A 24,573-nucleotide genomic window follows, 5' to 3' on the forward strand; every position below is an offset into this window, starting at 1 on the left:
AAAATTAAAACCTTTTGTTCTTCAAAGGATACCAAGTAAATGACGAGTCACAGAATAGGAAAACAGTATTTTCAAATCAAACATTTGATAAAGGAGTTTATGAAGAAATCTTACAAATAAATAATAAAAAGACAATCAACTGAAGATAGCCCAAGGATCCAAATAAAGAAGAAAATATGTATGAATGGCCAACAGGCACACAAAAAGATGTTCCTCAAATGGCTAAACATTAAGTTATAATATGATCTGGCAACTGCACTCCTATGTGGATACCCAAAAGAAATGAAATGTTATCCACGCAAGAAACATGAATGCTCCAACAACAACAACAAAAAAACCTAAACATTCACTATTTAAGGGCCGGGGATTTAGCTCAGCGGTTCGGTGGCCTGCCTTGCAAGCACAAGGACCCGAGTTCAATCCCCGGTACCAAACAACAACAACAACAACAAAAAACTAAAAAGAAACATGAATGCTCACAGGAGCATTATTTGTAATAGTTAAAACAGGGAAGTAACCCAAGTCCTCATGAACTAAAGAATGGAGAAACAAAATTCAGTGTACACATACAACAGAAGTTCATTTTTCCAGAAAAAAAAATGTATAGTGATACATGCTTCATTATGGTTGAATTTTGCAAAGATGTTAAGTAAAAGAAGCCAATCACAAGAGACCATCTATTATATGATTACATTTAACATCCACAAGGCCAATCTACATAGAAAATAGATCAGTGGTTACGTTGGACAAGAGAAATCAAAGTTAGGGAGTTGATCACTAAAGGATACAGGGTTTCTTCTGGGGTGGTAAAAATGTTCTAAACTCACTGTGCTGACAACTGCACATACTGTGAATACATGAAAATCACCCAATTTTATGTTTTAAATGGACAAATCATATGGTACATAAATTTTATCTCAACGAGGCTGCTGAAAACATAAAGAAGCTGCCCGAGTGACTATAATCACTGAGGGACAGAGACGAGAACCACGGTCCACTCGCAGTGTCCAGACAGTTACGTCCACAGGATTCTGAGTCGGGTCTAGGCTGTGTGAACCGCTCACATGCTTGGGAACAACGCACTGACAAGCTATGTGTAGTAAACCAGCCTCCCCACCCCTAAGATCAGGCGCTACTGTGGCCTCCCTCCAGTGGGCCAACACACAGGTCTCAGTTCTCAGGATGAGAGAGCGCAAGGACTGCATTTCCCCATCTTGATGCTGCAGGATGGTGCATCAGGAGAAAGGCCAGGAAGGACTACACCAGGGCACTTGTAAAACTCAGCTGTTGCTTACAGGAGGACTCTGGTCTCCCCGTCTGTGTGTGTGTGTGTGTGTGTGTGTGTGTGTGTGTGTGTGTGCGCGCGCGCAGGGGACCCGAAACCATCACAAGTTTAACCTGTACTTTCAGAGAGCCAGCCCCTCATAGGTGCCATTTTAATTTTCACAGTATTGCACTCCACCGTCTGCGCGTTTTTATTTTTAACCGAAACGCATCAAGACATAATAGATGTATTCAAACTCTCCACTTTGGTTCACGGTGGGCATTGACCTGGCGCCAACGGTCTTGACTTACGCTGTTTAGTGCTGGCACAGGGTTATACTTCACACCAGCCAGTTCGCATTCTCTACCCATGCAAAAACTAATCTTGGTCTCCATCCTTTGTCACCGGGACATTTGACTTAGGTTTCTGTCACTGTGCTAATGTGATCCATATTCCTCCTGAGACCGAGAAACACTGAAACAATTCCTCCTAACTTGGCCATCCATTATACACACATATGTGCCACAGGCCTGGAAATGGAAGATAAGGCTCTTCTTGGCACAACGTGAAAGTGTATTTCTTGTTTCCTATGACTAGGCTATTTATTAGGAAAAAGTGCTGCCTAAAATGGAAAAGAGCACACTCTCTTTGCAGCTGCCTCGTCTAAAAGGGGGCGGGGCTCAGGACAGACTCTTCAGCACACTGTTCAAAAGTCTCACTTTATCTCCAATCCACTCTGGCATGGGTCTGCTGGTCACCAGATTTAGTTTCCACAAGGAAACCCTCTCTGCCTTGTGAACACTGGCATTGCCGATGGCAGTGTGAGCTCCTGGAAGACAGATGACGTATCCACTGGGCTGGGTCAGGGCTGCAAGATGCCCAAGCCCAGTGTTACTTCTCTAAGCCCCGCTCCATTATCTCTCTATCCTTTGCAAGAGCCATTGCTGTTAAGGGAGCCACCCCTCCATTTGTGAACTGGTCCTTGGGGAGTACTTTTCTCAGCTATAAACTGGTGAATCAGCTGGCTGGCACGACATGCTGTGAATTTCAAGTGTGTTGGAATTTTGTTTCTCACTGAATGCCACCCATCTGTCACCCATTGACATGAGCTCACGGGTGCAGAGAGGACCTTTCCTGAGGGCAAAGCACTTGGAGACACTCATCACTACAGCATCTGCATGCAGGGGATACACCGGCTCCAGACTCAGGAGGGTCTTGGACTTCCAGCCTTACCACCTCAAGTCTTTTGGTGCCTGTGTGCTCAAGTAACAACGTACTTGTAATTTCTAACATTAGCTAATCTATGTCATTTTCAAATATTTTATGCAGAATTCACATCTGGTGCATGAAGATTGCTTTTCCTGCAGAAGTAAAAAAATAACCACCAAGGCACCTTCCCAGTCCTCTCTTCTTTCTATTTAATGACAGACTTGGGAGGCAAAAAAAAGAAAAATGTCAAAAAGCATCAAGAGCTACTTCATATCTTGACAGCTGAAACAACTCCTGGTTGAATCTCCTTCAGAAAAGACCTGAGAATGAGCTAAGGAAAATGAAACCTACAGCTGTGGAAGGAAATGTACTAGGATAGGCGAGGAACATTTCTGGAGTCTTTATCAACTACACCAGCCAGGTGACAAGAGGCCAAGAGGAGCCGGACATGAATGCAGGTAAGGCTGGTGCCAGTAGGTGCACCTGTTCCCACAGGTGTCAGCCTTACAGAGAGAAGATGCCGGGCCTCCTTGTGATCCCACCCTGGCAATACTCACGGCCTGGGCATCTTAGACACGGAAGGAATTCAGGTGCTCTCCCGGTCTCCTTACCATCCCACTTCACTCTGTAGGTAACCGCTCCTCATCCTATTACAGGGATCGCAGGCCTTAAGGAAGGTGACCAATCCTCACAACGGTCAGGGAATTTACAGCCTGACATCCGGCAGATGGAGGAGCAGGGACTGGACCCCAAGCTTGCACCCACGGCCGTGCTGAAACATAGCAGCGCTAGCCCTGACTCTACACTCGGCAGCAGACAATTCCAATCCCTCATTCCACTGCGTCCGCGTTGCTTTTTTAAAAAGCCTCTGCAGCCCTGGTGATCTTCTTAAAGGACCCATACAGCACAATTGTGGAAGCCCACCACCCCTTGTGAGAAGGGTACCAGGAAGCTCTGACCCCAGCTCCACAGCTCCAAACACCAGGGGTTCGATGGCTCAAATGCTTGGACGCGGATGGCTCTCATCTCATTCTCTGACACCCAGGACAATCCCAGGATCATTCTCGGCTAAGTGAGAAAGTACCAGAGCCTCCTGACTTAGTTCTGAAGGAATGTGGACTCAACAGGGGCCAAGCTACAGGAACATTGGACCAACCCAGGTATCCACGGGATGTAGAAGAAATGAGACAGAGGCCCGGACACCCTAAGAGGCTCAGGATTCCCCTCTGAGAAGTGTGAGGGACTTGGGAGGAGATAGGGGAGGAGCCACACATTCACTCCCTGCACAGGATACCAGCTGTGTGCCACATAAATCAGCTCAACAAAGGAGGAAGCAGGGCTACTTCTAGGTGATACTCAGGGCTACAAGCATGTAGAAGGTGCAGACCCGTTACAGTGGATGCAGGCCCCAACCTCTCACGCCAAGCCCCAGCTGCGGGGAGAGGCTGGGGTAGACAGAGGACTTTGAGAAGAGGCCATAACCAGCCATACACATTCTTTCTACACGTGAACCACCAACACAGCCTCACTGGGGCTTTATAGCGAGATTAGTCGCAGGAAGTGTCTTTATGATCCAGCCAAGGTGACCGTTTTGACCAGGCTAACCCAGGAAAACTTCCCCACCCTGGCAGTGAGGAGGAGCCCACCTCAGTGCTAGGCGCCCCCCCAAAACACCTTTACTGGGGGGGTCTTGCTGTGCAGTAGAGCACAGTGACCGGAACAAGAGGCAGGCCTGCCACAAAACTTCCTGGGAAGGAGGAGAGTGCACCGGTCAGGTTAGACCACCAAAACAGCACAGGCCGGGCGGCTCACACAACAGAAATGTACTTCCTCATAGTTCTAGAAGCTAGGCGTCCCAGACTAAGATGGGGAAAGAGGTTCCACGAAGTCTGTCTTCATCTTGGCTTCTCCTGAGCCCTCTGTCTTAGGCCGCAGATTGCCGCCCTTTTGCCGTGTGTGTGTGTACATGTGTGTGTACATGTGTGTGTACACGGTCATTCTCTAGTCTTTCTCCTGAACAGTCTTCTCCTCTTATAAGATGCAGTCGTATCAGATGAGGGCAACTCTCTACAGATCTCATTTTAACTAAATGACCTCTTTAAAGGCGTTGACTTCAACTATCGTTCCATTCTAAAGTTCGGGGGATTTAACACAGGAATTTTTGAGTGAATATAATTCACCCCGTAACTGACAGCAAAGTGGCAAACACGAGAACCACACGCCTGCACAAGGGGATCCATGTGAAACACACACAGGTACCTGAAGGAGACATTCCAGTCCTAACAAATGAATGACAGAAATGATCCCAGGATAGGTTTATCAGTGGGCAGAAGAGAGCTCAAGAGCTAAGGACAAAGTTTGGCAGTCTGTCCTGACATCCAAAGAAACATACAACCAGCTGAGTAAAGAGCCTATACACATCTAGTTTATGAAAAAGCGAAGCACCACCTCTCGATTCTGTGTGAACATTAGGAAGGCACCACCAGGCTTCCACTCTTGTGGAGAAAACCCTCCGGTATACCTCCAAGGCCTGCTCATCAGGACCCCAAATGGTCCTGACTGCCCTTCACGACGCTTCACCTGAGTTACCAAGGCCCTCTGACCCAACAGTTTCCCTCCTCCTACTTAGCCTCTCACAAAAATCCATACCAGAAGGTTTCAGAAGATGAAGAGTGGTCCTCCCACCCTGCATTCATCTGCAGTTCTTGAGGAAAGCAGACACATGCGAAGGTGTGGCTGTGGGGACCCAACTGCTGACACTCTGCTCAAAACACTAGTAGGAAACCTGACTTGAAGCCAGGACTCAATCCCAGCCTGAGTTTCCCCATAGACAGTTATGTGGCTTCAACTCTTCTAAGTCATTTTCTTTACCTGTAAGATGTAGATTAATCCACTGCCAAAAGAAAAAGCAACAGCATGTGGCATATTCGTGCAGATGGAGATAAACAGATATCTACGTGTGTGGACACAAAGCAGCACAGCAGAGTTGTCGAGGTAGAAACTACTCGTGAACTGTTCTACTGCCATAGCGTGAGGCGGGATAAAGAAAGCAAGATCAAGAGAAGTACAAAAATAACTCTCCCACTTCGGTTGGAGGGAGAACATACGATAGAGGCCCTCTGGAGTTCAGACATGGATGAGTCCACACTGCCCTCTGTGTGCTGTCATGAGACATAAGAAAGGCAACAGTCTTTTATGCTGGAAATGTCAAAATGTCCAAGGCACAGACTTTTAAATGTCATCTTGAGGATCTGTGGTCCTGATCAGAGAATATATGTGAGAGTAGCATCCTGTTCCCAACTCCTGCCTGTCCTGCTGCTGGGAGTTCTTAAGGGGAGTGGAGTCAGCCTACCAGGAAACAGGGGCCCAGGTCTCCTGTGACACATGTCCCTCCTGCAAGCCAAATTCCGGAACAAGGCCAGAGATGGGGGTATATCAGAGGGGGCTGGCTTTGTACAGCCCTGGCCACATTAACCCTAGGTCTCTACCAGTCACTACCCTCATCTGTAAGAGTCCACTGAGACCCAGGACCAGCTGATTCCAAAGCCCTGTGCAAGTTACCTGGTGTAATGTCAAGGAGAGGTAGCAAAAGACAAGATTGCACAGTTGCTTCTTGAAGTCAGAAAACTGTACTTTTTTTTTTTTTTTTCTTTCTGGAACTCAGGATTGAAGCCAGGGCCTTATGTATATTCAGCAAGTCTGCTACCACTGAGCTACGTCCTCAGCCCTCAGAAAACCACACGTTTAATCACTGTTCAGTTCTTTCCAATAGAAACTGGTATTTCTTGAATATTTCACACACTCACATACACAAAGAACACCATGTCTGATGAATTCTGTATGCCATCTCCCTCTCTATTTCGTCCCAAAACATGTTCTCATGGACTATATACCAAACTCTCCGGTGCTGTGTTCTCTCTCACTGCAGAACACCCTAATGCTTGACACGCCCCCACTCTGTCTACGGTATTTCTTATCCAAACGTTAGATGACAGCTGAGCTCGGATTTCTCAGGAAAATGTCCTCTGATCACAGTCAACCCTACTCCTAGTTCGTCCCAGGCTGAGTTGCTGAGGCGTGGCTCACCCTTCTGCAGCAAAACACACCTCATTCACCTGCCCCTGAGTTCCCGAGCAGGGTGGTCCCTGCTCAGCCTTCACACACCTCCTCAGGCCAGCACAGCATTCAGCACGCTGCAGAGCTCCACACAAATGTAGTCACTCAAGGTAAGACAGGGGTGTCACATGGATCCCAGCTCTGAAACGCCACTCCAGCTGCTTTCGTGGCCTAACTCTAACCCTAAGCCTAACCCTCCTGAACACGGCAGTGAACTTTCTGGAGAGACAAAGTGCCTTTTTGCATCGAGAATCATTCCCTCCTTACTTCTCGGCTTATGCATGTGTTGTTAATGGCAGGTTTGTGGGGATTAAATATGGAACTGCCACATCTACGACAGAAATATCCCCAGTGTGAGAGCAGTTGGTACCATTGATATTCTGAGGCAGAATTTCCTTACATTTTTAAAAAAGATTTCTGCTGCCAACATGATTTTGATGAAGGGAAGAGATTGGAAATGTTTATGTAAAATAAGGCTAGTTTTCATTTATGATAGATTTTTCACATGCTGAGAAGAAAATAGTACAATTATCAAACAACAAATAAAGGCCTTCTGTATGCTGCCCATATGAGGTGCGCATGTAAACTGTAGGGAGCCAGCCCCAAGGGAAGGCACAGCTGTGGAGGCTGAGGACACACTGGCAGGTAAGACACGGTAGAGAGGCAGTGTGTCCCGGCGCTTCTGAAGTCTGTGTTGAGCGTGCGTGCCGATGATGTGTTTCAACGAGCAATTCTGAACAAGTCTCTAAGTCTCAGTTTTCTCCTATGTAAAATGAGAACCATGGCTCCTACCTTACTAAATTGTGGGTAGGATTTCACTGTATTAAACCACACTGTGCCTGGCCCATAGTGAGGATCACATAAATGTTAGCTGACGTACACCATTCACAGAGGCTTTATGAACACTGAGAGTGTTCTGGAAAGAAGCTCCAATTTGGTATTGGGAAGAGCAAAACAGCATGAGAAGTGAACACACAGGACAATTTCCCTTATGTCCCTGCCAAGGCTGACACCCCTGATCAGCAGACAGCCCCCACACCCTCCGGAGAGCCCTAGGGCCCAGACCTAGGGAAGCAAGCAGTGTCATCTGAATCCCTGCAGCAGGCAACTGACGTTGACAGCCTTGTGGTCCAAGCAGTAGGGTCTGAACACGCAGTGCTTCCCCTGCCCAAGCAGCATGAGTGAGTGCAGTACAGGTGCAAGGATCTGGACCAGGCCACTGGATGAAGGGCCCACCACCCTCTGGCATCTGCAGCTCTCGCTCCCACTGTTCTGTTCCCTGGATTCCTAAAGTACAACTGACTCTTACAGAAGGGCACAGCAGAAAAAAGAGCCTCCTGTGAGCATCAAGTCTGAACTCCTTGTGAGCAGAGTCAGCACTGAGCCACACTTGGACCCCAGAGCCCTGAGCGAGGTACCGGAGGCCGTCTGTCTGTCGGCCCTGTGCTTCAGTCCTGGAGGCCTGATCTGCATTTTCCTCAGCAGAGCAGTCCCTTTACACGCAGACACATCTATGGCCTACGTGGCTGCCTGGGTCACCCCAGGGACAGTGGCTCTTTGTCTGTTACCCCCCAAGACACACCCAACTGTCCCCCCCAGAAGCCATGGCTGCCACACTGAGAGTGGTAAGGTGGCTCTCTGTCTCTCTTACCTCCTCAATCCACAGACTAGAAGGCAAGCATTTAACAGTGAGGCGGTCAAAGGATAACCCTGAATCTCCCTCAACATCATTTCTTAAAAAGTGAATTGCCAACAAACTCTGGATCTACACTATTACTGTGACATTTCACAAATGTGGGGGTACCGGGGGTGAATAAGACATTATTAGCACTCATTCCTTCTCTTCTGCTGCCCTTTCTTTCTCTAGCTCCTCCTTTGGGAATTTTTCTAGCCTCGTGCAACTGCAAGACTCCACCATGATTACCATTAATTAAAAAAGAAAAACAATGAAAATGCAAACAAATTTAAAGATCCTGAAAGTAAAATTGCCACACTAGGCATGCATCTACAATGACCACCTTCAGAAACAAACAATTGAGCAAAAATCAAAATGCAAATACAGGTAAGGAGACAGAGCCAAAAGGCAGACAAAACCACCACCCATTTGTGATGACTGGTGGTGGACACAGTTCAATCCAACAAGCCCAGTGGAAGATTTCTGACATTCCAGGTCTTCTGCTGAGACCCCAAGGATACGAAAAAGCACAGCTCCTGCCCCCAAGATCCAGGGGAAAGAGCCCAGGAAAGGAGAAATCGTTATGCAATGTGATGAACAGTCTACCAGAAGCACAGTAGTAAGACTGTGGGGATGGACGCAAGGGGCAGGGGAGAACTCTGGAGAGGAGGGCTAGAGCCAGGGGGAATGACAAGGTGACCCTGGAAAGGATCAGCCTGGCTAGGGTGACAGGGAGAGGAGAGACCATCCCAGGGAAAAAGTCAAAAACAGGGCAAAGGCTGGTTGAGGAAGTGAGGGCTTCCGGGATTTTTCATAGCCAGGAAGAAGAGGACTACAGCAACCCATAAAAGAGGGGAAGAAGCTGGAGTAATGTTTTGAGCGTGCCTACATGTCATCCTACAAACAGTGCTGGAGGGACAGGGAGCCTGACCTTGGGGCTCAGCTTGCAGGACACTGCACCTTCACCTCCTTAATGCTCAAAAGGACACTGGAGATGAGGAGACAGAGGCTCAGCGCGTAGAATGATTTTCCCAGTCCTCCCAGCTGGTAATCACAGAACTGTGGCTCCAGTTCAGCCTTGCTGGTCTCTAAAGACTACCTGACAGCTCTGGAAATATTCCCACAATTACCAACACAGAGGGGGGTTCACAGGACAGCGTCCAGGGTGAAAGGGGACCAGGAAGACAGAAACAGTATTGCAGATGGACTAAGGCAGGACTGTAAAATCCTCCACTACATTTTAGGGAGCAGTTAACCGGCAGATAAGTGATGTGTGTGAGTTTTCCCACATGTAACTTCCCGGCGTCCAACACGACCACAGCTCTGGAAGGCTCACCTGGTGGAAGGCGGCTGCCCCTGCTGCCTGATGAGCGCAGACCCAGGACAGTGGCACAGACCAAAACCACACCTAACCGAAGACCTGAGGGAGCACGGAGACTGAGTTTGGTCTGCTTTTTAAGAACGAGCCCTTGGAGAAACAGGAAAGGGGAAGGCACAGGTAAAGAGAATTAGCAGTGAAACAAGACACGACGAAAGAAGGACAAAGGCATGCTCAGGGAACACAGGAGAACTCACCTGGGTGGAGGGACGTGGGAGAAAAGGAGATGATTAACAGTAATTTTCTTTTGCACTCATGCACACACACACACACACAAGGGTGGGGTATATGCTATAAATATGTATAGGTGTATATAAATCTGATACAGCTTCAGCATAGAAAGTAGTTTTAAGAGTTTTGTTTTCTCTGAATCTTCGGCCAGTTCATCAAAGCCTCTCACAACACTCCTGTACCCTGCTGCCCTGACTTTTCAAAGTCGCCCTGAAAGCAAAACTGCCAGGCCGGGCACACCAGGACAGGCTCACAGCAGTGATCTTGGGAGGGGGTCTTGAGCAGAAGCTGCCATTCGGGCACCTGAGAGCCCTGGGAGGCATCCTGAAGACCCCAGGAGAGGCTCTCTGCAGTGCCAGCCCCGTGGACATGGGCTCAGCTTGACCCTGGGGTGCCACTTCTGGTGCTGCAGGGCTGTTGGTGCCCTAGGCGAGAGGAACCACAGAGGGAAGTCCTGAGCCAGTGCCAAGGAGGCGGAAGCAGATGGGATGAAACAACTGGATTTACCTAGAGCTGGAAATTCTGCCCAAGAACATGGCACACGGCAGCAGCTTCTAAGAAGTCTCAAATCTCTGTGTGACATGCCCTCGGGACCCAAGCTACCGAGAGAAAATGGCTTTGCAGGGGCTTCCTTTTCTCAGGGCTCAATTTCAAAACTAGGAAAACACAGCCAGGGACCAAGTTTATAGCAGGTTTTGAGGACATGTCATCAATCACTAGATCTGAGTCGGAAGGCCTTCTAAATAGGAAATACACTTCTGCAGCTTGAGAAAGAAAAGACTGTTCAGGGCTGGTTTAAATCAGAGACAGGGATTTTCCTGAAGTCCCCTTTCCTTTCTCTTCCTACTCACTGCCTGACTGAGACAGGACATGGTGCCTTATCTGGGGCCAGGGATTTAGCTCAGTGGTTCCACCTCCTGTCTCGCAAGGGCAAGGACCCGAGTTCAATCTCCGGGACCAAAAATAATAAATAATGTTACCTACCTCACATGGTGCGAGTGACTGGACTGTTTGTTTAATACTATGCCTAGTGGTTCTCACAAGTATAATTCTATAGCCTATGTGATCAATGATGGTATGAGTCCCTCATGCATTGCCAGCACTGAAAGGTACAATTATGCCTGTAACGCTGGAGGTGCAATTAAATCTCTATAATTGCGATAATGGCTCTAGCAACCTTAAGGCAGCTGTCATATTTTAAAAGATCATTCTGAATTGTTTTACGCCTGAAACTGCTCTGTAAAATCTTGTTAATTTTTCATTTCCTGTTGAGGATGTATTGAATGCTAAGAAGACGACTTTCTCTAGCCACACTGTCTAAAAAGGGGCGGGATCATCTTGGTTTTCAGCAGCAGCTGACAAGGTCATCCTGGAGGACCAACTTCCTCTGAACACAACAGAGCACAGCCCCACAAGGCCCAATTCTGTTTTCTCAGAGTATAAAAATAAAGATTGGATCACAGGACATTACTCAGTCCAGGGACCTCTGAAGATAGCTCAGACTGACACCATTTCTCTAAAGGGGAGAGAAACCAAGACCAATTTTGGCCCTCTTCACATAAGCCAGTGGCAGGGTCCCTCCTTGGTGCTCCCACTGTCCCCTGGCTTTCCGTAATGGTGGCCACTCCAGGAAAACTTATTTGTTAATTACCTTATTACCTGTCTGTGATAAACTAAACTGTGAACACCCTGAGGGAGGGACTGTGTCTGCTTCACCACAGGATCTCCAGTAACTGTCAGATCAATTAATGAATAGTGGACTTCCTCTGCTGCGTCTGAAGTATGGATACCACATAAACAACAAAAAAGAGGACCTTATGCATCCAGCCACAAGAACAGAGTTTCAGAGACCAAGAGCTGGAAGATATATACGCTGGCCAGGTCCCGTAAACGTTACCCTAGAGCAATTCCGAAGCTCAATTAATATCCGTGCTATTTCCCAATAATAGCAGCAATAGCTAAAATGTGCTGAGCATTTCTGGGAGGTACTGCTGCACAAAGAGCTACACAGGCATCATGTTATCTTCTCTCTGTGAAGGAGGTCATATCCTTATTACTGTTGTACAAGGAAGAAAACTGAGGCTCAGGGAGACAAAGGAATTTGCCCGGGATCACAGAACCCACACAAGGAAGAGAAGGATTAAAGCCCGTAGCTCCTGCCCTTGACCACTAGACACTCACTATGAGTCTGAAACTGGATACGACGATCAAGATTATGTGAAGTGTAGCTTCCAACTTTCCAAATGAACCTCATCCTTCTGTATTATTGACATGCTATAATATATTTTTAAAAAGTAAAAACACTAAAAGCTTAATATAAAACAAAACTGGCCACTGATATCTTTGGTACTTGATGACAGACAACAGGACAAATTTTTTTAAATCTTGAAAGCCACTATGATTTTCTGACTTACTTCTCTTGGGCTCCTTGTTTAGGAGCCTTCTAGGTACAACAAAGTAGAGAAAACTCCTATGTCACAATATGAAGGTAAAAACTTTTAAGAACAACATCCACATCTTAAATTAGTCCTCACAACCAGCCAAGGAGGAAGACACAATTACAGTCCTTGGCCACTAAAATGCAACTTAATGGACAGAGGGGAATTCTGGGAAAAGAACTCCATTGTTTCTGTGAAGACTGACTCTGAGGGACACAAGCCCCACCCCTTCTGGTCCATGCTGCTTTGTACACTCAGAAAAGATGGCAGCTGATCCCACTGAGATCCCAGGAGCTCCCCATGCCTTTAATGCCACTCTAGGAAGTGGAGCAAGAGGACAGAAGGACTAACAAAGGGGCCAGTAAACTACAGCCTGCAGGTTTAATCTGGCCACTGTTTTTTGTAGATAAAAAGTTTTTTGGAAAAGAGCCATACCCACTGATTTACACATTATTCAGGAGTGCTTTGCACCAGAAAAGAAGAGAAGTGGCAACAGAGACCCTCTGACTGGCCAAGTCTAAGAATTTACTCTCTGGCTCCTTGCAGAAACAGTATGCTGGCCCCCTGGACCATGTATTAAAGGGCTTGATGGAAACAGCAGCCAGGAAAACAACAGCTCAGGTCTCCAGGCACAACAGGCACAGGCTCCACCTGCAGAGCTGAAGCTCACTGCACTCGGCTTGTAATTACCCTAGGGGAACAGTAATTGTGCTTTTTATAAAAATTGAAGAACACTACATCCCAAACCAGCCAGCCCTGACTCCTGACCCTGCTGTGCCTCTTCAGCCGCAGGGATGCTTACCTTTGTTGTACATGTTCGTCGGCACTTGGACGTCGCTCAGACTGATGTTCACAGGCAAGTTATTAAAATGATCATTGGGAGCTAAGATGAATTCTTTCCCCAGTTCCAAAAAGTTCCCATCTTTGTCTCTTTCATTTATCAGCACAGCGTTGAAGTATTCATACTGAAAGAGAAAGACGGAAAGCATTACATGCTGCATAGGGATGGGGCAATGAACCCGGGCCGAGCGTTGGCCACATGCTGCCCTTTTTGTATGGATTCTGATCGGTTCCTGTGAGCTGTGTTTTACATACTACCCATGGCTGCTTTTGCACGGCTGTGATAACACTATAAGGGTATTTGCTGCTGCCATTAAACATTCTTGAAAACCCAGAATTTAAAGGGCTACCCAGTAGTTTCTCATATGAACATAAAGAAAATTGTCCTAAAGATATTTTACTCTTTAAATCCTGAAGACAGATTCTGCTGAAAGAGAGCTTATATTTAAGTTGAGGGTGGAAGAAAATCAACAACAAAAACAAGTAAATATATAATATGTCTGATCATAATACTTACTGTGAAACAGTAAGAAAGCAGGGTAAGGGGAACAGCAACTGTGGGAGGGCGGAATTTACACTGGAGCTCAGGGCAGATCGTGCTGCTCTGGTGACCACTGCAGAAAGACTGAATGAGGAGGACAAGCTAGGGGAGCGGGACCCAGAGGAAGCATTCCATGCAGACGGGGCAGTGAGGGAAAGGCTCGCGGACGGGAATAAGCAGGCACCTTTCACAAACGGCTGCATCACCACCATGTAACATACACTGAAGGTTCTGTTTGTACCAGGAATTGTTCTAAGCTTTTCTTGTGTGAAGACAGCCAGTGGAAGGTGCAGCAGGAGAAACAGATCAGGACCTTAAAAGAACCATGATTAACATGAAAAAGTAGGTAGCATATAAAATAGATGCATAACGTAAGCAGAGAGGTGGCTATTGTCTAAAAAAATATTAAAAGCCAAAAGTGCAAATGCCATAACAGAAATGAACAATGCTTTGGATGGCTCACCAGGAGACCAGACACAGCTGAAAAAGCAACCAGGGAACCCAAACAGGAGTCCACAGAAGCATCCCAGATGGAAAAGGAAAGGCGGAGAAAAATCATCAAATATCCAAGAACTGTGAGATACTTATGAAAGAAGTAATACAGATATAATTGGAATACTGGAAGGAAAAAAGAGAAAGGAGTTGGGCAGGGAGGTGCACACCTGTAATCCTAGCACTTGAGAGGCTGAGGCAGGAGGATCACTGTGAATTCCAGGCCAGCATGGGCTATGTAGTAAGATCCTACCTCAAACAACCAAAAAGAGAGGAGAGAGAGAGGACAAAGAGCGAGGAGAGAGAGAGAGGGAGAGGGAGAGGAAGAGAGGAAGTGAAGGTATATTTGAAAAAATAATGGCTGAGAATTTTCCAAAATTAATGACAGGCACCAAACTACAGATACAAGCAGCTCAGAAATGATTAAGCACAGTGAAGACTATGGAAAAATCTATAATTGTATATCAAACTCAACCTGCAAAAACATACAGTGATACTGTACTTCATGAACTTAATCTGTTTTGGAAAAGATGGCCATATCTGTGCTTGTGAGGGAAAGATGACCACAGTCGTGTTTGTTACCCAATGCAGTCTGCAAACAGAAACAAAAGTTTGCCACGTTTCTGTTTGCAAACCAAACTGTCTGGAAACAAAAGCATTTGTGGACTGAGGTACCACTGTAAAAGATAAAATCTTGAAAAAATCTTATAGAAAAACAAGGATTCCTATTATATTAGATTTCTCTTTGGAAATTATGTAAGCAAGCAAGAGAGCACACTAGTGAAGGCCAAAAGACCTTCAAAGAGAAATGGATAAATTCTCTATTACACTGAAGACTTCAGAACCCTCTCAACAGTTACTGACAGACTCAGTAGGCAAAAGTTGGTAAGGATATAGCTGAGCTGAAGAGCACCATCAACTGGACCTTATGAGCATTTATAAAATACCTTATATCACAGAATGGCCTTTCTTCTGTGAGGATGCTTGCTTACAATATTTACTTTAGGCCATAAAACATACCTTTACACATTTAAAATAATTTAAGGCATACAAAGTATGCCCTTGCTCCATCATGAATTTAACAAGAAATGAATAACAAAAGGATAGCTCCAAAATTTCTAAGTACTTGGAGATTAAACAATATACTTCTAAGTAACACATGAATCAAAAAGCCATCTCCTAAGAAATTTCAAATTAAAAAAAAAATGAAAATAAAATTGACCAAAATTTAGAAGATGAAGCAAAAGCAATATTTAAATGGAAATTTATAGTATCACATGTATATATTAGAAAAGGAAAAATATCTAGAATCAATCATCTAAGTTTCTACTTTTGGAAACTAAAAGTAAAGGTAACACTAAATCTAAAGTAAATAGGAAAAACTAACAAAATTTTCACTTTAATTTGCAGAAAAAAAATCTATAAAATAGAAAAAATCAATAGAGAAAATTAATGAAATCGAATTGTTTCTTTGAAAATATTTCTTACAATGAAAAGATAGGAGGTAAAATCAGCAAAAGAAACACACACGAAGCAAAGTTCTGAGGAAGCCAGGTACTGGCTCAGTGCAGTTACACATGCTGCACCTAATACTTCCAGTAATGAGTTACAACGACACATCTCAAATGGTGTCCTTCAGGAAAGATCAACAGACTCAATCCTCAAGACTTTTACTGATGGGTGTTCGTGCAGCAACACTATTTTCCAACTGAACATACCTGACAGTTACACAACTCCATACCAAAAAATTTCAGAGTCATTCTTTTCCAGAGAGTATAACAGATTACCAAATAAATTTCAATAAATTACAAATGTCGGAAATCTAAATAGTATGTTCTCAGATCATAATGGACTACATTTAGAAATCAATATATGATATTAATATGTAAATATCAATGATATCCAGATATCTAATAAAAGATAGTGTCTAGAAAAGTCCTAAGGATTTGGAAATTTAAAGATACATCCTTAATAATATATGTGAGAAGGAAGAAAGTGACGTGGGAAATTAAAAAGTATTTTAAAATCAATCATAGTTGAGTGGGGCATGGTGGTGCACACCTGTAATCCCAACACTCAGGAGGCTGAGGCAGGAGGATCACTGTGAGTTCAAGACCAGCCTGGACTACACAGTGAGTTCCAGATCAGTCTCAACTACATAGTGAGACCCTGTCTCAAAAAACAAAAAACCAAAACAAAACAAAAACTACAAGCCTCAAAACAGTGAAGTTTCAGTTTATGACTGTAAATTGATCATCTCAGATATTTTGTCACAGTGACAGAAAATTAAGTAATATAATTTTTTTTATAAAAAGGAAGAAAGCATAAAATACCACCATCAGGAATGAACAGGGAAACATTACTACACATCCTACAGATAATTAAAAGATAAGAGAATGTTACTTTGTGCTAACAAATTCATTAATTTAAATATCAAACTCCTTGAAAAACAAAATTAATAGAATACAAAATATGATTTTTTCCAGACATACAAAAGACACTGATTTCACAATTAATAGCTATGCCAAAATAAATTTAAAAATTATTGTACTCTAAGTTCATAGGCCTTAACTAATGAATTGTATCAAATATGCAAGGACAAAACACAAGTGATTTTATATAGACTCTTTTGGAAAATTACAGGACAGAATACTTTCCAATGTATCTAACAAGGGCAGCAGAACCTTGACACCAAAACCAAACAAGAAAAATTTTAAAACTATATAATAATATTACTCAAGAAACTAGAGGCAAAAACCTTAAAACACTGAAATAAATCTACCTATAATTAAAAGTACAGTATCTTTCAGGAATTCAAGGTTGGTTTAACATTTAAAAAATCAAAGTGATTCATATTACATTCAAATAACAAAGAAAAACATAATTTAATCAAATAGATGCAGAAAAATATTTTTCACTTTTTGTTCATCATAAAAATGCTCAGAAAATTAGGAATGGGAAAAATATCCTCAACTTGATAAAGAGAATTTACAAAAAAATCCTACAACTAACATTACACAGTTGACCCTCCATATCTGTGGGTTCTACATCCATGGTTTCAACCAATCAGAATCAAAAGTATTTGGAAAAAAAAATCAAGTCTGTACTAAACATATAAAGACTTTTTTCTTGTAATTTTTTCCTAACCTTAGTATAAAAAAATATTGACACAGCATCTATACTGCTCTAGACATGAATTAAAGATGTGCGTAGGTTATAAACAAATACTGCACAATTTTACATAAAGCAATTAAACATCCACAGATTCTGCTATTCATGGGAAACCTAGAACCAATCCTGCACAGATATTGAGGGATGACTATGCTCAGAATGAAATGCTGCCATTGTTTTCCCCCTCAGATTATGAACAAGGCAAAGACATCTTTTCCTTCTTACTCAACATTATACCTGTGGTCCTGACAAGTAAGTAAGACAAATAAATAAGTAAAGGTATTAGAAAGGAAAATGTCTTTAATTGCAGACAACATGATTATCTATATAGAAAACCCTAAGGAAGCCACATAATATACTGTAGGAAAAAATTCATCAAAGTGCTTGCTTGGGCAGCACATATACTAAAACAGGAACGACACAGAGAAGATAACCACGGACCTGTGGAAAGATGACATGCAAACTCGTGAAGTGTTCCATATTTCTAAAAAATTCATCAAAGTGACAGGGCACAACATAAATACACACACACACACACACACACACATATATAGTTATATATTAACAAAGAACAACTGGCAATTGAAAATAATAGCAATTACAACAGCACAAAAATATCAAACTCTAAGGTATAAATTTTTTAACGTATGCAGTGCCTAGAAATTACTAAGCCTTGAAAACTTCAGACACTGTTGTGACAAATTAAGGAAAACGTACATGAATCAAGAGAGATAGCTTGTTGAAGAACTAGAAAACTCTGTATTAAGAGGTTGATTCTTCCTAAACACATCTGTAAATTCAATGAAATCTTGAGGAAATATCAACAATCATTTTATAGAAACTGCGAAGTTGATTTTAAATTTCATACAGACATTAAATGGACTTAAATATTCAAAACAATGTTAAAAAGAAGAAAAACATCCAAGGACTCATACTCCTGGTTTAAGCCATACTCTAATCAAAACAGTACGTATATTAGCATTACAACAGCCAAAAAAGATAAAGCAAAAGAAAGTAAAAAAATAAAGCTACACATGTAAAATCAACTGATTTTGGGGAAAGGTGCTTTGATGAGAAAAGGATTTTCAATAAATTATACTGGAAACAATGATTAAATATATATATTTTTTAAAAACTCATCTCCTTAAATTGAAAAACAGAACTGCAATGTTTCTGGGAAAATTAGTGTTTTTGGCCTTCAGATACACACTGATTTCTTAGATTATAAGAACTACTTATAACTTTTTTTTTTTGGTACCGGGGATTGAACTCGGGTCCTTGTGCTTGCAAGGCAGGCCACAGAACTGAACTGCTGAGCTAAATCCCTGGCCTAGAACTACTTATATTTTAAAAATTCATAATTTGGCTTTATGAAAATTCAAAACTTTTGATCATCAATTTCATTGTTAATAAAACAAATGCAAAAGCTACTGCTAAGAAGAAGTATTCATAGTTCAGTAATTGGACAAATGATTTGTACTCAGAATATGTATTAAACTCCTATAGTTCATCTTAAAATGTCAGCAATAATATGGATTCATGTTACAGAGGAGACTTTAATGCAGACTAAAACATGTTCAACATTATTAGCCATCTGCAAAATGCAAAATAAAACCCCAACAGATGTCATTTTATAACTATACAAAAGCTAAATTTTAAAATTCTGACAGCATTTAATATCTATGATACAGAACCATCACAACTTATATATGCTGCCTATGAAAATATAAAATGCCATGAGCACTTTGGGGAAAAAAAAACTGCAGTCTCTTGTGAAGTTCAACACAAACTGCCTTATGACCCTGCAATTCCACTCCAAGGTATTTACCAAAGGGAAATGAAAACATATGCCCACAAAAATATTTAAGTGAATGTTCATTTTTAAAAAGCCCTGTTCATAATAGTCAAAAACTAGAAAGAACCCAAATGTTCATTAACAGGTGAAGGGATAAGCAAATCTGTGCTATATCCATCTAATAGATTACTGCAGAATTCGGGAACAAGTTACTGACATTCAAACAAGGAACGAGTTCAACAAACATAAGTGGAGGAAACCAGACTCCATGGAATTTTATATGTGATTTTATTTATACAGTGTTCTAGAGCAGGCAAGGTAAGTGTTTAACTGTGATGCCAACTGGGCTGCTTCTGGGATAGAGGTGGGTGTTGTGACCTGGCAGGGCGGGGAGGGGAGGAGAGAATACTTGTCAGGCTGTATCTTCATGAAGCATGGGTTATTCAGCACGGGTATCTATTTCTCACTACACACTGAATTGTATGCTAAAGAACTGATGCATTTTACTATATAGAAATTAATGCTTCAAAGGTTCTGGGGGTTTAGCTCAGTGGTTCTGCTGTCTGCTTTGAAAGCCCAAGGTCCTGAGTTCGATCTCCAGTACCAAAAAAATCTACCACCTGCTTCGAAACTAATGCTTCAAAAAATTTAAGTCACAAAACTCTGAATTCTTTTTGAATTATTCATTCAATAACTTTACAGAAACACAGCTCAAGCAAACAAATTCCATGCATAACCACTGTGTAAAGCACAACTTACTGCCATCTGGCAGTTAGAAACAAAAGAAGTCATCTCTTTTGATAAAACACCACCTAGGTCAATGCCTTATCATGCAGAAAACCTTGACCAACCCATAAAGGCCCAAGGCAAAGGAGAGGAAGGGTCCCTATTTGAAAGAAGGAATCATGTCAATAGCACTTCTAGCCCCTGCACCCCGTTAAGGATTAAGTCCTCATTTCCCATAGACCCAAGTATTCCACAGATTCTCAACACTTTTGCACACTGAAATCTTCACTGCCATTGTCTCATTTACAGTAACACTAACAAAGCAAAGTCTTGGCAGGCTGGGTAAAGGACAAAGCCGTAATGCTCACCCGCAGCGACTCTGGAGGCAGCTTCTAAATTGCCATTTAATTGAATAATCCTCACAGCCCCGAATGCAGATGTAGGAAGGATGGAAACATAAGCACGATTCTGCTCATTGGCAGTCACTGTTTACCATGGACGACTGTGCGGTCTGTTTCTCCTCCACAAATCCATTTCTCCGTCTGTATTGATTTTCGAAAGGCTGATTCAGTACAAACAAGAAGATGCATTTCTCAGTCCTTGGAATGCATCGTTCTAATACTGAGGCTTGGTGGCTTTGTCTCTATGACTGACTGAGGGAAAGATAAGTTGGGCCCACGTCACTTCAGTATTTCTGAATCCTGGTCACCCATGTCGTTAGAGTAAATTAATTATTTTGTGAGTATTATCGGAAGACCTACTAAGTGTGACAGGGACGCATGCAGACAATGATACGTGGCACATTAAAATACCAGGGACAAAGTGGCGAGTGTTGTATTGGATTCACAGAAGCTGGGCCATGCCCAGGCTCAGAATGCGGCAGTTCAATGAGGAAGTGTCTGAAGTTACTCAGTACAGCAGGGGAGGACAGACTTTCTCTGTCAGAGCTCAGACGGTGAATACTGTAGGCTATGCTTGGGCTGTAGTACTATTCCACAGGCTGTCGCAGCCTGCTGAGACAGCCGTGGACAATCGCAATGAGCAACAGGCCTTGCTCTTCCAGTAAACTTTATCAGAAATTTACAAAATGATACAAACAACTTGCCCTTGACCAATCCCTGCAGTAGGGTGCTACAGGATATTTGAGACACAGAAATTAAGAATAACAACGATTCCTTTGGCTAAAGGGAATCCTCAGTAAAAGATGTACCAGGACTGGGCCCTGGCAACTGGCAGATCAGGCTATGCCAAGGTGAGAAGCCAGACAGCAGAAACAAAGCTGGGTAATAGACAAGTAGGGAAGGGAACAAGCAGGGTGTCAGGCTGGCCGAAAGAAGGCGGGGTGGCCATGGAGAGTTCAGAGAGGAAAGAAGGCAGGCCAGAGCAGAGAAGGCCCTGAACACCAGATGAGGCACCTTGTTTTCCAGACTTTGTTGTGGATTGAGCTTTGCTTTCGCTGAAAGTTTTTGAGCATCACATTATACGTACATTATTTATCTCTCGTGTAGTGCCTTCCAATTGTTTTGTTAACATGTGCGCATTATAAAATGAACTACAACAATGACATCCAAGCAAACAGAAAAGAAAGTGGCATAGTCCCTCTGGATATCCCGGTGCCTTGCTGTGTGTAGTCTCTGGTGCATACTTTGCTGTGCCTCAGAGCAACATTTCTGAAGTACGGTCTGTGAAATCATAAGTCAGTCCACAGAATACTGATAAGGAAGTATTTCTCAAGCTAGATATAAGGAAAGGCAAAGAGGGTTCCTTCATTGCATATTTCTAGCTTATTCTGAGAATGAACAACATACACTTTCGATTCAAGAAGGAAGAGTTGTATATAGCACTCTCAAAACTGAGCTGACATTTAGTTGTCCATCTAAGTAACAGGGGGTCACTGCACATGTCCATTCTGATTGCTTTATCCACACCCAAGTCCAGAATGAGACCAGTTCCATAACGGCAGGAGTCAGACCTGCAGTTACTCATCACTGTCCCAGGCACAGAGGCACCTGATGACTGGCTGGATGACACTGTCAGAATCCACTTGGGCAACAGGCCTCCTACAGGACCCACAGCGAACACACCTGTCTTCGCAGTCAGTTTCTCCCAGCTGCATGACACAGGCAAAACTGCCTGGTCACTCAGGAAGATTATACTGTAAGCAGTGACCCACAGAGGAAAAGGAAAGATGTAGGGAACAAAGTCCTACAGCCGCATGGGCACTGTCACAGATCTGGACAGAAGAAGGGCCCAGAGAAGTAGCACAACGATAACTCGAGACACGATCAGAATGGCTGCTGTGTGCTGTCACCATCAGATGGAGAGAGCAAGGCTGGAGCTCGATGATACCTTGACAATCCCGCAGACAGATTCCCCAAGGGCTGGCAGGGCAACCTGCTTGCCTGCAGTCTCTCACTTCGGGGCCACTGATACAGGAGTTGGCGATTTTCAGTTGCGACAGGGTGGTCACCAGGATCCATCTTCACACTCAGCAGGAAGAATCTCTAGACGGTGAGAAGTCTCAGTGTGTGGCCCTCCCTGATGTGCCGATGGTGAGGGCCTGTGTGTGTTAGAAGGCTCTGGAGATGGCATATCAGCCAGAAGGAAGGATGCTATCCACTGAACTGTGGAACAGTCTTTCCCACACCACCCACATCCTTGAAAACTCATCACTCCCCAGTTTAGGGGTTGGCAAACTGTTTTTGTTAAGAGCCAGATAGTAAATATTTTAGGTTTTGCAGGCCAGACAGTATCTGTTGCAATATTCAATTTGTCTGTTTTAGTGAAAGCAGCCAAATGCAATACATAAACAAATGGGTGTGGCTGTGTTCCAATAAAACTTTATTTACAAAAACAAGGAGCTGTCAGGAGATGGCCTGTGAGCCCTAGTTTCTTTGAATCCTGCCCTGATTCCCTCTGCACTCTTTTCATGTGAGAGGCACCTAATCTGATACATCAAGAAATCCTAAGGCAGTCCTTCTCAACTCTGGCCAAACCTCAGCACAATTAAATTTAAATCCCTGGGTGGGACCCAAGCATCAAGATTCTTTCAATCTCCCCAAGGGGTGTATGTATGTAGCCCAGGCACAGACATGGTGGCTTCTGCTCTCCCTGTTTGCTGGTAAGATGTGTAACAGAACTCCAAGACACCACTGCAAACTACCTGCTTCACAGGCCGGAAGTACCCATTCCACATGTCTTGGCTTGGGAACGGAATTCTCCCTGGAAAGTTTTCTAATTGTTTTCTGTGCATGCTGCAGAGACAACCTACTGTGAACTCTCTGAGAAGCGGCCTGTGCTTCTCTTTACACTCCTTTGTCCCTGAACCTGAAGATGAGAGCAATTCATAAAGCCCAGCCTGAAGGTTGGACACAGAACTCACTCAGCAACAAACCCAGTGCCTATTCAGCAAGTGGTTGTACTCAGGGCTCTCCAGAGAAAGATGAGAGAGATAAGTAGGTAGGAAGGAAGACTGGTAGGTAGGGAGATCACGTCATAGGAAGAATAGGATATTCGTGTATAGGATAACTGCGTGTTTATAGACTCCTTATGTGTGTCCCAGTCTTTTCAACTATAAAGTTCACTCACTACTGTATACCAGGCTCCTCTGACAGCATCAAGCCCACACAATGTAAGTAACAGGCATGCACAGTGATGGGCTCCATCCCACCTATAAGGCTCCGGGCTCTCCCACTCCCTCTGAAGGCTGCCTCCTGCCCAGTTTTGACATTTTCCTGCATGGCATTCACCCCACTGGAAATCCTTCTAGGGTGTGTTTTGGATGGTGAACCACACTAAAAGGAGGAAGACACAGGCATCCCTGGATTTCTGGAGACATTAGTACCTTCCAAGAGACACTAGTACCTTTCTCACCTCCACACCTCTGACATTCAGCCTAGTGCCTAGAGGCCCTTGGTCCAGCACAGTGGGATGAAAGAATGGATAAATCTTCCTTATCTGTACCTTCTAGGAAAACTTCTGTTTCACCACCAGCTAGGAAGATCTTTCCCTCTCCCTCTTCCAAAGTTAGTTCCCAACCAGGAGAGGAATGTGACCCCCATTCAGAGCCTTTCTCTCTGGATTTACCCTGTGTCCCTTCACAAAGCAAGACACCAGCCAGGCAAAATAGTCTGGCCAGGAGAGCAAGGGCTCGGAGCCGGATGCACAGGGAGGACACCTGCTGTCTAAGGCATCCTTACACACTTGCAACTCAGGCTCTCTTCCTGCCACGTGACAGTGGTGGCCCCCACCTCTTCAGGTCTTCCTGAGGATGGAACGGGACAAGATGCACAACAGCAGTGGGCAAAGGGCCTATAGCAGGTTCCTCGCGTATTTTGGTTCTCTCCTCTTTAGCCTACTTTTCCCCCTTTCCTGTGCTGGGATGATGGTCAGCATTTTACAACTTCAATTAGAAAATAAAAATTCATAGGAAAGTTAATTCTGAATGAGCCAAGCAAATATCCAGCTCCCCGTGCAACTGCATCCTGTGTGGAAGGGACACGTATCTCTGCTCAGCCGTACCCCTCTCCAAAGGTCTAATGCCATCTGGTTACTGCTCAATAATCTCATTTTATCTTCATATGTGAAAATTGATTTTTAAACGATCTGCTCCAGAATATTTCCAGGTATTAACATTACATTAACTCACTTATAATTCCCCAAGTGTCATAGTTCCTTTAAAAAAAAAAAAAAAAAAA

General features: G+C 43.7%; 1 protein-coding gene and 1 non-coding gene across 2 annotated transcripts in view; one reads left to right on the forward strand and one right to left on the reverse strand.

Moving 5' to 3' along the window:
- Cacna2d3 (calcium voltage-gated channel auxiliary subunit alpha2delta 3) overlaps window positions 1–24,573 on the reverse strand; it is a 650,190-nt gene that overhangs the window by 473,372 nt on the left and 152,245 nt on the right. The window contains exon 4 of the mRNA XM_010643030.2: window positions 13,114–13,276. Within this exon, the coding sequence (XP_010641332.1) occupies window positions 13,114–13,276 (163 nt within the window). The remainder of the gene's footprint in view (window positions 1–13,113; window positions 13,277–24,573) is intronic.
- On the forward strand, window positions 17,736–17,841 carry LOC117283665. The gene has a single exon (XR_004514693.1). It is a non-coding gene; the product is annotated as a U6 spliceosomal RNA (small nuclear RNA).

This window comes from Fukomys damarensis, unplaced genomic scaffold, assembly GCF_012274545.1.
Source record: "Fukomys damarensis isolate Sample0158 unplaced genomic scaffold, DMR_v1.0_HiC HiC_scaffold_28, whole genome shotgun sequence".
NCBI lineage: Eukaryota > Metazoa > Chordata > Mammalia > Rodentia > Bathyergidae > Fukomys > Fukomys damarensis.